Source organism: Tachysurus fulvidraco, chromosome 6, assembly GCF_022655615.1.
Source record: "Tachysurus fulvidraco isolate hzauxx_2018 chromosome 6, HZAU_PFXX_2.0, whole genome shotgun sequence".
NCBI lineage: Eukaryota > Metazoa > Chordata > Actinopteri > Siluriformes > Bagridae > Tachysurus > Tachysurus fulvidraco.
Window position 1 is genome coordinate 18,514,998 of NC_062523.1, and position 21,165 is coordinate 18,536,162.

General features: G+C 37.6%; 1 protein-coding gene across 9 annotated transcripts in view; it reads left to right on the forward strand.

The window, feature by feature from the left end:
• lrp1bb (low density lipoprotein receptor-related protein 1Bb) overlaps positions 1 to 21,165 on the forward strand; it is a 260,096-nt gene that overhangs the window by 122,259 nt on the left and 116,672 nt on the right. For all 9 annotated transcript variants that reach the window (XR_007140906.1, XR_007140905.1, XR_007140904.1 and 6 more), the window contains exons 7-11: positions 6,384 to 6,606; positions 8,992 to 9,178; positions 9,350 to 9,493; positions 10,899 to 11,135; positions 12,157 to 12,337. Coding sequence is in view for 6 of the 9 variants with exons in the window: in XM_047815198.1 (XP_047671154.1) it covers positions 6,384 to 6,606; positions 8,992 to 9,178; positions 9,350 to 9,493; positions 10,899 to 11,135; positions 12,157 to 12,337 (972 nt within the window). In the remaining 3 variants the exon portion in view is untranslated. The remainder of the gene's footprint in view (positions 1 to 6,383; positions 6,607 to 8,991; positions 9,179 to 9,349; positions 9,494 to 10,898; positions 11,136 to 12,156; positions 12,338 to 21,165) is intronic.

Here is a 21,165-nt window from a genome sequence, read left to right on the forward strand (position 1 = left end):
AGTATGGCTTTGTTATATAAGTAATAAAAAAATAAATTTGATAAAATAGCAATAAAACTTCGGGACCTGCTGCTATAGGATAATAAATAATATAATAATAGTAACAAACCGTGGGATGGTAAGAATAACTCTGCTTCACATTGTGTTCGTTACACCATCTTGTCTTTGATTATTTTTCTATGATAGCATGGCCTGTTCTATTCCTTACATAGTTGTACAGGAAAAGACTAGCCAGTTTAGCCACCCGCTTTATTTGGTCTGCCTCCTTTAATTAACAGGATGTAACACACAGTGAATGAGAGGAGCAGAGGTTTGTAAAGCTGAAGCGATGGTTTACTTCAGACGCTAAAGTGCTGTGTTTATGGTACATGGAGAGTGTTGGTAAAGTTTTGTGTTTGCATGCTTCATTTTCCCTTGGAATTTCTTCTTAACTTCACTGCGAGGGAGTGTGGATGGAGTTGTCTTTGAGTCGAAAATGAAATTGCTAGTCAGGGAATAAGAGTTGGGAAACACTTTGCTTAACCCCACTTCACAGAGTTCTGGTTGATTTCCTTAAAACAAATGCAGCACAAGATTGCAAGAGATGTTTTCTTGTTATAAATGGCGTATGTGACTGAAATTTGATTTGGACTGAAATGAAAGCAGAGCAGTTTTTCACTGGTGCTGGGGAAATGAGAGGGATTTTGATTCTTAAACAGTTATGAACATTCACACAAATTTTTGTGCATCTCTCCTGCATGGATTTGATTCACCAGAGTGTCTGTTAAGTTGATTGCAAAGAAGTAGAACATAGATGAGATACATGACTGCAGTCAAACTGCTGAGTCAAACTGATGTGAGCTCTTGTTTCTTTTTTTATGCAAATGGTGATGTATTTTGAATAGAATTTGACGGTGGCAAAAACAGTAAAAGAAAAAAAAGAAAGAAAAAAAACAATTGTAAAGTATGGCTGTTTTGAAATGATTTCTGGCATCTTATTGATCTGTTTATTCTATGTTATTGAAAATAATCCTGGAAAACCAAGAATCATGAAGATATTTGTCTAATATTCACCGTGCATCATCTTATGATATGTCTGATATCTGACTTGATATCAATTATACATTTAAATTATATACCTTGAAATTTAAAAAATAAATAAATAAATAAATCGACAGACAAACAAACAAACAAACAAATAAATAATGGTTATTTCTATTTTTTGTATTTTTTTTATCAATTGATATTATAAGATACACAATACTGATTATATAACCTAGCATCATATTTCCCAGCCCTTTTCAATAGACATCTGCTTAATGTGATGTATACTGTTGCTAAAATGTTATACAATTTAGAATATACACTAACATTCACATTATGGCCAAAGGTGTGTGGACTCCTGACTATTACATTCATACAGTCAGCACAGGTTGTGGGTGTGTCTTCACTCTCTTCCTGCTTTGTACTCAGTGTGTCTGAGCTAGAATCTGGATCCTACGTGACCCTGATAAGGATAAAGTGCTTACAGAAGATGAATGACTGAATGTATTTGCAGTTATTGATGTATTGCTTGCTGCGTTAGCTACTGATTCAGCAGCACCTGCAAGTCAAAAATGTGACATTTTACAATCCAGGTGCATTTTCCACCTGCTTAGAGACAGAGCTGAGCTGAAAATAAAGAAGAAACTTCTCATTCTATTTCTCAAGTGACCCTGTTTCTTTTTTATAGATTAAGTGCTTCCTGATGCCTTGATGTCACCTGTCATCAGTTAAACATGTTTAGACGTTGTTGCCAAGCAATGTTCAACACTTTGTAGTAAAAAGCACGCTGACAGACAAAACACCTTTTTTTTTTCTAAAGTTTTGATAGTCATAATATCAATATGCAAATATACTTGATCTAGTGGGAGCTCATCCATTGTGGCAAATGAAGCAGATGTTCAGTTGTAGCGTATCAAATTTAACTACATTTCTATCAAAATAAAGCACAAGGTGTAACGTCTTTATGATGTACAGAACCATTTCTGTTATACAATATATACAAAATATATTGTGATATACAACATATGTGGACATCTGACCATCACATCCGTATGTGGCCATGTACCAAATTGTTCCTACAATATTATATGCATAGAATTGTTTTCATTTCTTTTGTATGCTATAGACTTTTACCTTTATGGCAGACACCCTTATCCAAAGCGACTTACAATTTGATCTCATTTTATACAGCTGAGCATGTTAGTGTTCAGGGCAGATTTATAGACCTTCTAGGCTACCACATCGCCCTGAGTTCCATTCCCTGGAACTATCTAGCCTAGTCCAGGCTTGTATGGAGTATAACGATGCATGCTGTGAAAAAAGTGAGCTTGCTGAAGACATGGATTGAAAGGGAGAAGTGGAAGAACTTGTGTAGTCTGTGCAGAGTACTGGCTTTGACTCTGAACCACACTGAACACTTTTGGGATGAACTGGAATCCTGACTGAACCTCAGACACTACTACAGTATTGTAGTCAGTACCTCATCTCACTAATGCTCTTGTGACTGAATGAACACAAATCTTCACAGCCACACTCCAACATTTTCCAACACACTCCAACAAAGCCTTAGAAGAGTGGAGTTTATTATAGCAGCAAACGAATGAGGAGGGATGTTCAACAAGCACATACTGTATGGGTGTGGCTGTAAGGTGTCCACACACTTTTGCCTGGATGTATAATGTATAGTATATTGCAGAGATCCAAAGAAGTACAGAGGAGTGATGCAGTGGATAGCTTCCATATATCAGGAGTATTTGTAAAATATTTATTTCTTTATATAGACGCTAAGAAAAGCAGAAATGAAAAGTGCATGTCCTTTTTCCCAGTGGCATATTTTTAGGCTAGTTTCTGGAACTTGTATATATTTTCTTATAAGACATTTTGCTAAAACCTATCTATTGTGGTTAGCAATGTTACCTTAAACACCGTCCAAGACCTTTCAAAACAAGCTGCTAGAATGTACACCAGATGATTTTATGTTGTTGAATCTCAACTGTCTATTATAGGTTTATTTTAAAAATTCACAATCCTTGTTAAGTTCCTTGTCTGTGTTCAGAAATATAAGCTACAGAATACCTCACTGCATGCTGCTGTTCTGGATCTGTTGCCAAATGTGATACAGAGACGAGTTATTCAGATGGCAAGCTCTCTAAGTTTATTCAGAATTATGAGCAAATCCACAACTTGGCATGCAGGAGGTGCCAGTTTGTTCAGTTGGTCATGTATGCCAAGGGTTCAGATTGACCAGGGACAGAAGTTATTTTTCTGTAATCTAACTGTTTGCATGAACTTGAGAAAGGACATCTTCTGATCATGGGAGGGAGACAGATATGAACAAGATGTATTGCCTGGGCACAAATGAGAAGAAACTGGCTAACCTCTGGTTAAACTGGATTTAGATAATATAGAGGGTGACATGAAATAACCCAACAATACTGTAGTAGTGTCTAGCATAAGTCAAGCATGCTAAACTTCTCTATATCATTTTGTTTGAGGCTGTGTTATTATTTATGTCATCCTGCACCACCAAAATCTAAGTTCATACCTCTGCTGACTGTAGCATTAATGGACTGGTGTTATTATTCATACCTGTCATGCAAAGACTTTGGTTTAATGATATTTCAGTGGTTAGGTTTCTAAAGATGTCTAGTAGGTCAGCTGAAACATAGTGGTACTGTCGAGTTCCTACTTGAAACCTTTAATCCTCAATTGCTCAGCTTTGCGCAGGAACCTTTGTAGGCTTTGTTTTTGTAAGTCGTTTTGAATAAAAGTGAGAATGAATAAATGTAAATGTTTTTGTTTTTGCTCTTTTCACAGACCGACAGAAATTACTATTATACTTTAATATACACACACACACACACACACACACACACACACACACACACACACACACACACACTCACACAGTTCACTCGGTAATTTGTTAAATAAATCATCACAACTCGCTGCCAAAATTACATTCGAGGCTGGTATTAGTCACTTCATTACGTTATTTATTTTAACACTTTAGCTTCTCTTATGAACTTATATTGCTGCTACAGCTCATGTAAGTCACAGCTGTAATAACACTGAAGCAGGAAATCGTTGATCCTCCCTAAACCAAAACTCCTCACACACTTGAACACACACTACCTTATTCATTCATGTCTTTTACGTTAACGTAATGCTGGAAACATACAAAACATACAAGAGAACATCTTTGTTTTCTCTTATGTACTTAAGAAACTACAAAGATGCTCCTGTTCTGCAAAGTACAACTTGTTTTCAATGCCACTGCTGCTTCACATATTTTGCACAAAACATCAGAATGAGAAGGTCATTTCATATGAAACTGAAGGGCCGGTGGAGACGTGCCGCCGCTTTTTTCTTCCAATCTTTTTTCTCTTGCATTCATACTTCTCACTCTTCAGTTTTTTCCTTTGCTTTCCTAATAGGACTCATTTTATTCAGCTGAAGAGCTAAACACAGCTGAGCACACACACACACACACACACACACACACACACACACACACACACACACACACACACACACGACACCTATAGTGTTTATATATATATATATATATATATATATATATATATATATATAGTACAGTAGAAAATTTCGTTTTGTTTTGTTTGGTGTTGTTGGAGTATGATACCATGGGAGTGTTTAGATAATCTGACCTGCACTTATTTTTTGATTTCTCAAACTTCTAATTAAATAAGCATTTCAAATATTGAAATTCTGCAGAATTTTTAGATACTTCTTATGGATTCATTGACAAAGATTGAGTACCTAATGCACCATTGTGTTCAAAATGGCTTTAAATTACTTACAATATTCTGATATATTTTTTTTCTAACTGAAATTCTAGCAGGTAATCTTTGCTCACACTGGAAAAGACCAGATGCGACTGGAAAACATATTAAAAAAGTATGGTTAAAGACCTGCCTTCAAATTTCCGGTATGACTTACCACAAAGCCGCAGGCACTGTAACAGTGAAGCTTCTCCCTTCAACAGTCTTTGAGCCAGATAGCTTGCAGAGACATACGGAGCCCTGCTGAGCAATTGTAAACTCAATCTGCAGACCTGTATGAGCAGCATGCTGGCAGATCATAACAAGAAAAGCATTGTTCCTTCCATTTATGTTTTATGTAGCATGCTAGCATTATTGACTAGCTCGCTACTGTCGGATCTGTGCAGTGATATGATCTTGCTGAATAAACACAGCACTAAACAAGCTCTGGGTGAACATTGCGATCACGTTTGAGCACAAAATGCAACTAGCTAGTAAGCTAAAAGAAAAGATGTTTGTAGAAACGAGCAGAAAGGAGAGTGTTTTTCCTCAGGAATTAAGACTGTACATACTGCAGCAATTTCGGTGTTTAATTTATTACAGAATGACACGTCGCACATTTTAATGGTTTATAGTTAAATTTAATGTTGTGGAACGTCCGATAGACAAGTTCCTGTTCTTGCTTGTGCTATAGCCATGATAAACAGTCGTCTTCTCCCCAGAGTCACAATTCTCTCTCTCTCTCTCTTTCTCGCTCTCTTTCTGTCACCCTCTCTCTTTCTCTAACATTCTCTCAATCTCTCTCGCTCGCTCTCACGTTCTTTAACTTTCTCTCCAGAAACTGTAAATTCTTCCGTCCTGAAGGCTTTTCCATTATGAAACGTGGCAAAGCACCGTGACCACACACTCACAAACTTCTTCCATAAACCTGATATGAGTTTACTCTAACAAAAAAAGACATCAACACATCACCTAATTCGTTAAAGCAAAGATTTGTTTAATCTGTGTATCATTAGTTTTAGATTATATGGAGCATCTTCCCTGCAAGACCCTGTGTATGAACTGTAATAACTGAAACAATTATGTAATAATTAGAGCAATAATATAAACTGTATATAAATCGTTCATGTTACAACATGTACTACTACTGTCTGAGTTATGCTGTTAAAAATAATGCACACATTCAACAATTCAAAAATTCACCTGCACTGTGATATAACTAAAAAAAAAAAAAATTAAATCACGAAACACAAATTTTTAATAATTGGGATCTTGACAGTGGTTCCAATTATACCTTCCAGTTTTGGGACACATCTCAAACCAAATACTATTTATTCTAAGCAGTGTCTTTCAGTAAAGACACTATACAGGGAACTATATAGGAACTATACAGTGTCTGTATTATTTAGGTTTCTTATTTACTGTGTCAAATGCCATTTGGATTTTTTTTGGAATGTGCATGAATTTTTAAATTTCAAAATCTTACATGCTATAGAGTTAAAATGCACTTGGCATGCTCTTTCTTTAGATTCCCATACTGTCACTTTAACATAAAATGTGCTTGCTTCGTTTCAGGATGCTCTTCTTTACAGACTATGGGAAAGTGGGCAAACTGGAGCGCTGCCATATGGATGGCACTAACAGGACCCGGCTTGTGGATTATAAGGTTGAGCAGCCAACCACAGTGGCACTGGACGTAGTCAAGAAGTTGGTCTACTGGGCAGATGCATATCTGGATTACATTGAGGTTGTGGATTACAATGGCAACAACAGACACAGCATCATCCAAGGAAGCCAAGTGAGTGCCAAATGTTCTGCTGAGTTGAATGGTGAATGACAAACCTCTACATTTTCACACAACCCATTTATTTAAGTGCCTTATTTTACATTGTGTAGGTGGTTTAAAAGCTCTAGTTAACATGGCAATGAATTTACCTACGGGGATACAAGGCTGTGGCTTCTGTGAAGACATCCATTGGAACCTTTTAAAGTTATTATATTTGCAGATGATGCTGAAAACCTTGCATAGTTTACTTCTCATGGTTGAATTTGGGGAGGAAATGTGATGTTGGTGCCATTATTTGAGCCACTCTTTTTGAGGATTGACATCTGTGTGAAAGCAGAATGGAGACTTGATTACTTGACACACAATTTATTAAAGAAAATATATATTGTGTGTATTAGGAGAACAAAACTATTAAAGAATAAAGAGAATAGACTAACTGACTGTTTATTCATGTTACTTGGTTGAAAAATAATTTGAATTGCTAACTGCTAATGGATTCAAATAACAACTACTTTCTGCCCAATGGTGTATATAAAGGACATACTAAAGGACATGAGTTGCATTTGAAAGTGAGAAGTGAGAAATCATTTGTCTCATAGATTAATCATTTAATAGTATGTTCTTCACCTGTTTCTCAAATTTCCACCAATGAAAAATTCTAAGTCTATTATGAAAACACAGGTGAAGGTATTTCACAAGGGCAATCGCAACGTAAACAGTCCCTGTATAAAGCTTTTGTAATGTTTTCCACCATGTCTGGCAAAAAAACATGACATCATGTGACATCATGTTCAACAACAGTTCCCTTTCGAGGGAACTCGACGCTGCGTCAGTGCTGACGCTATGGGAATGCTTCCCATAGCGTCAGCACTGACGCAGCGTCTCGTTCCCTTCCAAGGAACCGGGTTAAATACGTAACCTGGTGTAGTTTTTTTTATATAGATTTTCTTGACTAGTTCTGAAGAAACCCTTGTTGTAACTCTAGATATATTGAGTAATATTGGCTTATAAAAAAGTACTGAGGATGCAAATTACTAAACATTTTCGAAGTTGAAAAAGTTATTGGTTCTTTTTTGGAAATGGTGTGAAAAATAGGCATGGCTACATCATGTGTACAAAATAGGAGCTGAGTTTTGGATAAATGGCTTTTTACATGAAAGCATAGTTTGAAATAATATAAAATTGCTGCAGATTAGTGCATAAAGGCACACAGAGGCACATCCACTTTTACAAATGGCTGAGAAGGCAGCTGTAGATTAGGTATTGATTTTAATGTTTATGGCATTTATCTCCAGCAGCTACTGTATCTGCTTGGCTTCTTTTCTCTGCAACATTCGGGATTAATTATCTTAAATGAATATACAGATAAGAGACAGGGCTGTGCAAAATAGATTCACACAGTTAAAATATTTTACCTGAAGTGCACTTCTGAGACCAATAATTAGGGATTATTATTATTCAAAAGAAACCTTATGAATCTCTCATTGGATAAGGGAGGGGACAGGTTGATAATGTGATTTATTTTCACAGCAAGAAGTCACTGTTCCACTTCCTCCAGAGTCGTGTTTGCCCTCGTGACCTCATTGTTCTCCAAAAGCATTCAAAAGCTTTCTCAGTGCTCCATCACACCACACTTATGAACCTTTCCATCTCTCTGCATGATTCAAACCCTACTCTCACATGCTAATTTTCTGCTTAAAACTACCTCAAACCCACATGCAGGCTCCATGGAACAAAAGACATTTTCATCTTTATGCATTTTAATATTCAGGCAAAGTTATAAGGCTTGAACTCATGAAAGCCTTTTCAGTGTATTGTCATGCTCATGTAGAACTCTTAGAGCATTTAAAGAGAAAAAAGGAGTGTGCTGTAAATATGAGGTTTTAACTTGGGTCATGTGCAGGAAAGGAATAGGAAAAAAGCCGGGCGGGTGAGCGTGAGAGTGCTCGTGTGATCTTTCTTGTCCCTGTCAGAGGCTGTTCACCTGTAGAGACGTAGCACGCAGAGCACAGGATGTTTCCAGAGAAACACACGCTCCTTTTGACCCTGCACTGTCTCCTCTAATCCACACTGACACTCTTTATATAGATTCAGATTATATAAAGTGTCATGTCTGTGTTCAGACATTAGGCACAGCTGGAACGAATTAAACGTTGGAGGCCATGGCATGATTCATTAAGACCAGACAGACTGAGGCTAGGCATGGATGATCAGCGATGTTGTGTAAAAGTTTGTATTCATTGGATTCTATTAGGCCCAATTAGGAACCCTGTAAGTCTAATAATCTTGGGAGTGTATGATTTGGCAGTTTTAGTCAGCTGGCTACATAGCTTTTCCCTGGCTAAGCAGCTTTGTGATTTTGGTTGTCTTTAGAAATGCCTCCTTTTTGTGTTTTAGGTGGCGTACCTGCATGGATTATCTGTCTTTGAGGACTATTTGTATGCAACTCGCTCTGAATCCCTCGGTGACTCTGTGGTGGACGTATTACGAATAAATCGCTTTAATGTCACAGACCCGGAGATACTAACCAGAATGGGGAACTTCAGAACAATTCGTGTTTTCCACAAACTCACTCAACCGAAAGGTAAAGTCTGTTTGATCCATTTATGTAGGAGGCACTTTGATGCACCTCTTTGCTTGACACGGTGCATTAGATGCTCCCTTTCTGAAATCAACTACAAACTTTGAACATGTGAAAATGCTTTGTACTAAGGTTTGTTAGTGTGTGTGTGTAACATCTGTGTTTTCTCTCCAGTCAGAGGTCATGCATGTGAGGTTAACCCTTACGGTAAAGCAGGTGGATGCGCTCACCTCTGCCTCCTCAGCGGGAGCTACAAATCTAGAAGTTGCCGCTGCCGCACTGGCTTCAATCTGGGGAACGATGGCCAGTCCTGCAAAAGTCAGTATGCTTGCACTTTGCTCATTCCTCATTCCTCTAACAGTAACTCTAAGGTGCTATTGCTCATCAATTTTCATTTTATTATGCACAACGAAACGTGGTACTCAGTGCTTTAGAGCTGATCATAGGAGCATAAGTGGAAATCACGTTATTTTTTTCTTTTCTTTCATCTTTTTCCAACTCACCAGCATATCAAAGTAGATGTAATGCATTGTGTTGTGCTCTCAAGCTGAAAAATTAAGTGGCTTAAACACAGGCATTGTATCTTTCTGCTGATTCTGACTGACAAAGATAAAGATGAACGCTTAACAAGATCGCTCTGCTTCAGAATGATGGTATGCTATTAAGCTATTGACCAGCTATAGGTGCGATTCATTATGTGTGGATAATGTCATTTTGACTCGGCACTGCATCTGTAGCCCCAGGTGGTCTAGTGACATTTTGTAGCTGACAGGAAAATTTGGGGTCAATTAATAACGCTATCCAGAGTGCTATAGTGATGCACCACCAGTAATGAAGACTGCACACCTTCTGTGATGTGTTTGATTTATATTTATACCCAGATGTTCTTTAGACACTCCGTCTTCCCCTCGTCCTCTCTCGGTCTAACAAGACTCTGTGCTAAATGACTGCCTGCCTTCATCACACGCTCACCATGTATCATGATATCTAGGTCTCAAAGCGCTTAATTGTCTTCAAGGTGGCAGAGTTCTCTGGCTCAGAATGATAAATTGAAGTAATGCCTGTGTGGTCTCACCCACACTGACTGAGTCTCTAAGGGAAAGAAGCTGACAGTGAGGGAAGGTCTTTTTACACCCTACATACATGCACACACACACACACACACACACACACACACACACACATGCACACACCTATAGCACCCCATATCCCTCATGCACATCGTCCTCTTCTCCTGGGGCAGCATTAGGACCTACAATTATGCACTCGCAATGTCCGCCCTCTATATTATTCCCACAGCGACAAGAGCCTAATTTATATTGGTCTGGTGTGAACCCATTGATCACTTTTCTTGCGTTGCAGTGTTAAACTGTCAACAGGGGATTTATTGTTTAAGCAGAGTCTCACTTAACAAGAATAACACCGCTGCAGACTGACAAATGAATGAAACCGCTCAATCAAGACAAATCTTGTCTGGGAATACTAAGTGCTCCTGATTGCACTATTCATTTCTCTGACCTGTCAGGCATACTGCCAACATGTGCCATTGGAGATCATTCCATAAGTTATGTATTCAGTCGCAAAGAATCTTTTGCGAGGTCACCTTTCATGTGTCCCTTGACGGTTGTGCAGTCAGTATTTTAAATGCACACCACAGCTTCAGGAGCTTGTGAAATGCAAAACAACTGTTGATTAACCTATTTTTCTATCTTTACATTTGCAGAGCCCAAAAACGATCTTTTCCTTTTCTACGGGAAGGGACGACCTGGAATTATCCGTGGCCTGGATATAAATATTAAATCCATCAATGAACACATGCTCCCAGTCGAGGACTTGGTAAATCCACGAGCACTGGATTATCATGCTGAAACAGGATACATTTACTTTGCAGACACTACCAGTTTCTTGATAGGACGCCAGAAGACTGATGGCAGCAGCCGGGAAACTATTCTCAAAGATGGTAAATGTTATTTATGATTTATTTTGATTACGATAATTTTTTGATGAAAAGATTATCGATACAATGATAAAGAAAATTGTTTGTGGGATGAATAAATATATGGTAGTCTGGAAAAAGCCATCATCAAATTTCTCTTTTGTTTAGTTATCGCATTTTAAAGTATTGTTACCCCGAAATGCAAAAAGTACCAACCAACACGAGGCAGGAATATGAATAGAAAATAATATTTAAAATAAAATATACATTAATAGCCCCTCCTGGATTTGAGAGAATTTTATTTGTGGGTTTTTTTCAGTCAAAAATACTTGCAATGCATTTCTAAAAAAAATGTAATGTCATTTTTAACTGTGCAAAATTGCAAACACAGGATTCACACACACACACACACACACAGACAAACACCAACACACCCACACACACAGACACACACAGAGACACAGAGACACACACACATAGACACACACACACACACAGACTCAGACACACACACACACATACACACACACAGAGACTCACACACACACATATATACACAGACAGACACAAAAACACACACACGTTTAATGTTACTCTTTCTCTTGTTTGCCTCTTGAATGTGTTAAATATTTCTCACCAGCTAACACTAACACTCTCTCACACACTCTCTCACTCACTCTCACACACACACACACACACACACACACACACACACACACACACACACACACACACACACACACACACACACACACACACAGGATGTGTGTGTGTGTGTGTGTGCTTCTCTTAAGCTGCTACCAGTTTTTTTAACAGGAGTTTCTTTTGCCTGTAACAGATTATATATATATATATATATATATATATATATATATATATATATATATATATATATATATATATATATATATATATAGTTTGTTACAGACAAAAAACATGATTGTTTTGTCTTGTACTAGATCATTTTTGTCTTGTACATACATCATTTTCCCCAGGCACACTTACAAACACTTAAAGCTTTGGTCTTTCTGTTTTTTCTCATTAGATCTCGACAATGTAGAAGGCATTTCTGTGGACTGGATTGGAAATAACCTGTACTGGACGAATGATGGCTACAGGAAGACAATCAGTGTGGCCAGGCTGGAGAGGGCAGCTGACACGAGAAAAACTCTGTTAGAGGGAGAGATGTCTCACCCCAGAGCTATAGTGGTGGATCCACTCAATAGGTACAGAATAAAGCGTGTCTGCTCTCATGCTGAGGTGGAATTAACTTGGCAAAAAAAAGCACTGACCTGAAAGGATTTCTGCAGGGTCTCTAGTCAATGATTATAGCTCATTTCATTCCATTCTCTTTTCTGTTATTGTACTAATGTGCATATTAAATTCTAGTTGAAAACAAAACAAACAAAAACAAAACAATCCCACTAGCAGATATAAATGCAAATCCATGGGTAAGTCAGGCTGTGAGCTGGAGCAGAGTTCAGTAGCACAGCATGTGAAGTGTGTGATCTAAAGCCAATTCAAACACGAAAGCTCAGTCCTCATTACCATGCATTTCCAAACATTTGTGTGTGCCATGTTTAGCTTCAGACACAATCGAGAGGATAGGAATTTGCATATATATGTGTGTTCCTTTGTATCTACGTGTATGCATGTGTGTGTGTGTGTGTCTGAGTCTTTATGTCAGACCAAACCCTCCTTAAATATATTCTGCTTTAAAATATTCTGATGTCATCGGAGTGTAGGCAGTTTGACGATTATATTGCGTCTTTCTTTCTGTAAACGTGTGACACATCATCAAATGTGGCTTTCATTTATAACACACTGGAGAGACAGATGATGTTTGCAGTAACTTATATTGAGAGAAGGATTGCAAGGTTAGACAACGGTTAGTTACAGCATTACACCGGTGCTTAGAAATAAGTGTGCATGCATGTGTGGATCTGTAAACTGACTTGGCTCAGGCAGTGATGATGTGAGGTCGATGGCATGAAGCCACTCTCATTATCACCTTTCCTGGGTGTGAGAGAAACTGTGGAATCCTGAGGAGCAGTTCCCAGCCAACGCCACAGATGTAAAGAGTTATGAAACAAGTGCTGTTCTCAGTTCAATGCTCTGAGGATGGCGTGTTCAGCAGTTATTCTGTTACACTGTCAGTGCCTTGTATGATGTAGACGTGTGATAATTGCTAGCAATCCATCGGCACTCGATTAGAACATCTCTAATTGTTCTGAATAATGAATCGACCAAGCTTGAGATTTCTAGTAATGTTTTTATTTATTGGGTGCTAAGCATATACTTGTCACTGAGTAAATCTTGCTTTTAAGAATCAATTTATCTTTCTAGTAAAGCATGGGAAGTGGTGATTATGGAGCTATTCATACATGGATAGTGACAGTGGAATAGTTATATTATTTACAGACACAATGGGGTTCATTAGCTCACAGCCTTAATTATGTTCATCATTCAAAACCTGACTTGATGCAATTTGTGCAGCTACCTCTTGCATTTAATGAAGCAAATGTTTCCTAAATGATGACATCGTTCAATTCAATTCAATTTATTTGCATAGCATTTTTAACCATGGACAGTGTCTCAAAGCAGATTTACAGAAGTATAGAAAAAAAAATTAAGTTTAATATTAGGTTATTATTTATCTCTAACATTTATCCCTAATGAGCAGGCCTGAGGCAACAGTGGCAAGAAAAAACCCTAAGATGATTTACGGAAGAAACCTTGAGAGGAAACAGACTAGAAAAACCAACCTTATTTGGGTAACACTGGGCAGTTAATAATGTAAATGTAAATGATGTCCTTTCCACAAAAGTTTGTAGTCAAGTGGAATTGTGCAACCAAGAGCTCCTGTGTAACTAAGAGGTCAGTGTAATTTCTGAGTTCATTATAGATTTAACACTTTGAATATGTGGTTGGTTGTCTCCAAGTGGATCTATCCACAGCAGTCTCATGGGTCATGGGCTGTCCATTCAGATTTATCCCCAGCATAGTGCACCACCAAGCGACCAAGGGGTAGGGCGTCAGGATGGTGTCACACAGGGAGGTCAGAACACTGGGGGCTCTGGAGTGGCATGTGTAGCTCGAAAGAGAAAAAATAAGTATGCTTGTAATCATTTTTTGGTGTAATTAAACAATGTAAATTATGTGTAAGGTGAAGGCAGGGACTCTAGCAAGACTAGCTATGACAGCATAACTAAATGGGAAAGCTAGAAGGTGACACAGACATGAAGGCTTCCCGGGCGTCCAACCACTCTATAGTCAGCAAGCACGAGCAATTTGTGAGAGTGATAAAGTGACAGCATTCAAACTTCCCAAACAACTTTGCCCATGAAACCTCTAGATCTGATCATTTACCTAAGAAAAGCTATTCATTAAAAATCTAGACTAAACAAATGTGTTTTCAGTCTGGACTTTCAAGCACTCAGATTGTGTCTGAGTCCCAAACACTAATTGGAAAGCTGTTCCATAACGGCAGGGCTTTGTAAGAAAAAGCTCTGCCCCCTGCTGTAGCCTTATTAAATAGCTTGTGACTTTTGATCAAAGTAGGTGTGGTGGGTCAGAAAAAACAAAACAAAAGATTTCTCCGTACTTTGCATTGAGATCATTCAGTATAATCAATGCAAAATTTGACTTAGAAGCGATGTGTTCATATCTTCTGGTTTCAATTAGGACACTAGCTGCTTTGTTCTGGACTACATGTAGCTCCTACTGTTTATGCTCCTAATGGAATAACCAGATAGTAAAGTGGTACAATAATCAAACCTAGTGTGAACTAGTATTTCTGCATCATTTATTGACATTATATTTTTTTATTTTAGAAATATTTCTGAGATGAAAGAAGGCTATCATTGTGATATTATTTACATATGCTTCAAGTTAGAGACTGGAGTCTATAATCACACCAAGGTCTTTTATGATGAAACAGAAAAATCATCCAGAGTTACTCTGTAATCTGAAAGCTTACATCTGGTTGCCTGTGGTCTTAGTACAAGCACTTGTCAGAGTTAAGCAGGAGAATGTTAGTAAGCATTCACTGTCTAATGTCCTTAAACATTTACAGTCTTAATAAGTCGGTGTCTCTTATCTGACTTATCTGAAACATAGAGCTGTGTGTCTTCAGCATTACAGTAGAAGCTAATACCATGCTTACGAATAATTGTACCAAAAGGTATTGTTGCCCTCTCACTGATTAACTGGCTCAAACTATGTTTAGGGAAACTTACAATTTAACTTTATACGTGAGAGGCACATCTAAATGTACTTAAGGTGTAATATATTTACTACCAAAGTAACTCAAAAACTACTGTAATTAACCCCGGGCTTCAGACTTCAGTGTTTCTTTTAAATGTTCTCTTCTATCACTCAGAAAATAGTTAATTATAACCACATAATAGCAAAGGCATTTGTAATATACTCTAAAATAAATCTCAAGTTACATAACAGGCCCCGTTTTACCAGTCTCTTTCTTTACATGAGAATGAGCTTTACATGATGTATATAGTTTTATATACTTTATATATTTTATAGATTAACAATATAACAATAAACAAACATTTATTAACTCAAACAAATGTAAACAAAAAACAAAACAAAACCACAACAAAGAAATATTACCCAGCTGGGATTTAAGTCTCTCGTAGCGCTCTACGTTGGAGCTCATGTGAATGTGTGTACAGTTTATAGTGAAACTTGAGAACGAAGCACCCACATAACACTATTATCCGATCAGCCGATACGGTTTTCCCTGGCATCCATCCACGAACAAACACTGTGCGAATCATCCATCCAACACAGTAAACGAGGCAAAGTTGCAGCATAAGTCACCACGCGGCCTCGGTCTCTCCCGAAGAATTGCGCAGCCTTCAATTTCTCCGTTGCTCACTCACTGTATATGACTATTGCCGTTGCAAACCGTTCTGCAACATTTGTACACTCGTTAAACTTTATGATAGTTCATCTTCTGTAACTTTGAAACTATATACATCACGTAAAGCTCATGTAGTACTGAGATTAAAAGAACTGCGTCATCTTTGGTCCTTCACGTGAACGCATGCACGCCGAGTGCAGTCACTCAGACACTTACGCTCTCTACATACAGTAGAGTTCATTCACGATGATTTTACTTAGCAGTCTCTTATCTGTTCAATGTCCTTGTATGTAGTCCGCAAACTCAGTTGTGAGGCTTTACAGTGCTATTTACACCTGGACCGTGCACGTTTGTCGGGATCCTCGTGTCGTCCTTCCCTCACACTCATTTTCTACCTCCCCCTTTCAGAGGTCAGTGAGAAACCACCCCATTGGTTGAACAACACCACTTTTTTTTTTTTTTTATAATTCAGTTTTTTCTTAGTTATATCACTCTTTAGTGTAAAAGAAAATACAAACTAAATAATTATTAGACCCTTATTTAGCAGGGCTCATATATTAAGAGAAAAGCAGTGTGCCTAAAACAGAACCTTGTGTCCAAACGTAACCTTAGTGTGCTTAGAGAATTCACTTTTTAGATCTACTAACTGATAATGATAAGTCAAATAATTGGGCTGTCTCCTTAACACCAACAACATTTTCTAGCCTATTAAGTAGAATAGCATGCAAAAGCAAAAAGCAGAACTAACAAGGAGATAAAACCCTGGTCAAAGGCCAGTAGTGTTTCATTTACCACTTTAGCCAGCCATGTTTTTGTGCTATGATAAGACTGATACATTTCATGAATGTTATTCCTATGTAGATGTGAGTATAACTTCTGTGCTAAAACCTGTTCTACCTGTTCTATCTTGGAAATAAAAGGAAAGTTTGATATCTGCCTATAGTTGGATAGCTGGCAGGGGCTCAATGTATGGCTTTTTAATCAGGGGTTAATAACCACTAGTTTAAAGATTTTGGCACATAGCCAGTGCTAAGGAAATAATTATTTTTAGAAGGTGTTCGGTTGCTAATGGTGTTATCTGTTTAAAGAAAATAAATTGTAGGTAAGGGATCTAGTTTACAGGTTGATCATTTTGAAGAAAAAATAGTGAAATTAAATCAGAGTAAAACAGTCTGCTGATCAGACACGGTAATATTATTTTCTACAGCATTATCTATCAAATTGTTGGATTTAAATAAGTAGTCTGAATTGTCTGATCGATATTCTCAATTCACTCACTCACTCATTTTCTACCGCTTTATCCAAACTACCTCGGGTCACGGGGAGCCTGTGCCTATCTCAGGCGTCAATATTCTCAATTTTTCCATTGAAATTATTTATTAAGTCTTTGCTGCTTCATATTGATGGTGCATGCTTTTTTTTTTTTTTTTACAGTGATTTTACTCCTAGTTAATTTTGTAACAGTAGTAAATAAACATTCAGGATTATTTTGTTATCTTCAATTAAGGTGGAGAGATGCACTGATCTAGCAGAGATTTTTTTGAAACTCAGAAAGCTCCCTTTCCATACTAATTGGTATAATGCTAATTAGTTTGACACCATTTATGTTCTAATTTCCCAGATGATTACTTTAAGGTTTGTGTGTGGTCATTGTATCAGGGTGCTAGTTTTTTTTCTCTTTAATTATTTTCTTTTTAAGTGGAGCTACAATATCTAGGGTGTAGCAAAACACTGACTCTAAGCAACCAGACGCCTACTCAAGTTTTGTTAAATCTCTTTGCAGAACATGTATTTTTAACACAGTGATGTGGCAAATTGCATATATTGTGTACAACACACATCTTAAACAAAATGAGACAATGGTCAGAGGTAGTCTCCTGTGGAGGAAATCTGAATATATTTTCTATATTTAATCTGAAGGTCAGATTGAGTGGCCTTTTTTATAAATAGGTGTTATTACATTCTGATTAACCATTACTGAATCCAAGATAGACAACTGCTGTTCTCAGAGGATCTTCTAACTTATCAAAATGAATATTAAATCCTCCCACAATTAATGCTTTTTCTACAGAAACCGCTAGTCTGGCGGAATTCAGAATATGGCCCCAGAGTTCTGTGAATAACAATTAGTGACTTGATAGAGTTATTTTTTGTGGCAACATACTGTATGTTAAGTTAGTATAAAGAGCTTCAAATTTGTTGAATTTATGTCTAGATCTTTGCTTCTCACCTATCTTATCATCCTGAATAACACCTTTCCTGCCTGTAAGGAGTGGCTGGTGTATGTAACTACTGTATAACCAGGCAGACAAGCTTCATTTAAATAACACAAACTCACTTGGTTTAATCCATTTCATTATCAATAAGTGCTTTAGCTTCAGGAGATCTTATACTTAACAGTCCTAGCTTCAGATAAAAAGTGCTGGCTGTGCATTCACTATAATCTAATTTTATGATAATAAGGTTATTAAAACAAATATTCTGTGTTTTATACATTTTGTTAAGCTCAGGAAACAGACACAGTTTTTATATTGTGAACCCTGGGTGATGACTTATTGCAACTAGCAGACGGTTGGATTAGCCTGCTTGTCTGCTCCCAGGCCTTGGCTCTAGATTGACATCAATTAACTATGTGCTATGCTGCAAGAAATGAGAGCAGCACCTTCCCAAGTGGGACGGACACCATCCTGTCCTAATAGGCCAGCCTTGCTCTCAAAAGTGCTCCAATTATCTATGAAGCTAACAATGTTTTCAGAGCACCACTCGGACATCCATCAGTTCAGTGATCATTACCTGTTGTAAGCTACATTGCCACGCAACACTTGGATGGGGCAAGTGCATACAGCAGCATCAGACATCGCTTTTGCTAATTTACATACATTTACAATATTACTTTTAGTGACCACTGACTGTCAAAGGTGTATATTATTAGCTCCTACATGGAAAACTACCTTTGAGAACCTATGCTTGTCTAGGATCTAAAGATTATCAGCTATGTCTGGCGCCTGCTAGGTATAGTGCTGCTGGAACCCCTGAAGGCCTAGCTAATTTCACATGCCTTTAGATCGAGTCTCCTATAACCGTAGTTCTTTCAGGTTTCTCAACGAGTGCTTCACTGAAGAGACCTATGAAGTAGAAAGCAGTGGTGCTCCTGTTGTCAAGCCTTTGCGTTATATTTGGCTTTGAGACTATGCACCCTTTCTGTCTTCTGTGAGGGCTCTAATGCATGAGCTGGGGGGTTACTAACTCTGCTTAAGGCATCCAGATTTTCTTCTAATGACAATACACTACTTTTGCTATCGCTAACCTTCTCTAGATGCCCACTTCTGAAGCTAAAATCTTATATGTCAGAGAGCTAACATACACACATCTCAAGTAATGCTAACGATGGCACATGACTTACTAAACATCCTGCACCTCACACGCTGTACAAGCTGAATGTTTGACATTATGTGAATGTCTTAACTTGACCGAGTAAGCAATGCTGGAAGCAGTTGGGGGTTACGGCTACAGTGTGCGTAACCCTCAAATCAAGAAGTATGTACTTCAATTTGAAGGTAATTTGGGACACACACAACCATTCACAGTAGGACAAAAAACAAAAAAAAAAAGAAATGAAAAAAAAGTTGAGAATTGAATTTTAGGTGGTGAAAGAATTAACTAATATTAGAAAATGAATTGTGGGAGTAATAATAATAATAATAATTATATATATATATATATATATATATATATATAAGTAGTTTATCTGTATTCCTGTCTATTTATCTGTCTGTCTGTCTATAAACATTAATATATAATACTATATATGAGTAATTCATAAATGTTGCTAGGCCTTGATAACATTTGCCATGGTCTCTGCAAATTCAGGTAAATGAAAACTCTTTGAATCAATACTTACAGTTTTATGAAATCTTCACATCACTCCCATCTGTCTGCATCTCCAAGTGAAAAGCAGCCAGCAGAAGCAGCCCACGTTCAGACAGCGACTGGAGGGCGTAACTGCATACTGCATTCTCAGAGCTCTGATGTGCACTGTTTTGACAGCCCGGAAAGAGAACTCGAGCGAACATAGGTTAGGAGGAGTTGCTACATAAGAGCAGACAGATGTGTGTAAAAATTTGACCTGTGATACAAAACATTAGGAGTCAGAGAGCATAGACTTAGGCCTGAATGCTAAGAGACCTGACATTTGCTCAGACTTGATAAACATGCACCTTGTCAGCAAAGGGCTTTTTTCTGTAACTATCAGGACTGGGCTAGTTAGCATATTTTTTTTAGTATAAACACAGTCTTATAGTGTCTGTGTATTTTGGTCTAAAAAAAAAAGTCTTTCAGCATGTACAATAAAAAGGCATTTATAGCAAGAGTGTTCCTCATGATCATCAAAATGACATTCATGCATAGGATATCTCTGTAGCATATGAGAACAGATGGGCGTGAATCAGGAATGCATGGTACCTTCATCACAGGGTAGCACACAGTCATTTACACCTAGGGTCAGTGTGTAAGTGTGACAGTCCACCTTCTGGCATGGATTCATAAGGTGGAATTAAAGGAGACTTCAACAAGATAGAACTGTTAGAAGCTATAATGAATTTCCTGGTTGCCATAGAGCACAGCAATAGAAGATAAATAATTTTATAATTACACTATTTTATAATTGCACTACTATTACAATGTCACCCAGATGTGGATGGGTTGCCTTTTGAGTCTTCCTCATGTCGGAATAAATTGAATTGAACAATTTGTATACTGAGTTGAAAGATTTCCCTAAAACATGCACAAATTCCAATTTTTTGGTCTTTGGTAAAAACAGAGGTAAAAGAGGTAAAAACAAATCAAAATTTGACTCCATATACTATTGTATGTTGGCATAAGCCTATTTAGGGATGTGTTAAGTACCCACAAATGGAAAGCGATCACTGATCAGGTAGGCAGGTGGCATGGTGATCTCTGTCTGCCCTCCTAGATGGGATTCCCATGCTGAAATAACAGCCACCTGTCTCTGTACCTATCCCTATCTCTCTCTAAAATACATCTCTGTCTCACTATTTTACTTACTTACTCACTCTCTGTACACCACTGATAGCCTGCTTTAATATGATAAGAATTAACTTGACTGACTTACTAACCCCTCCACCGTTTTTATCTCTCCTTTTTCCTATTTGG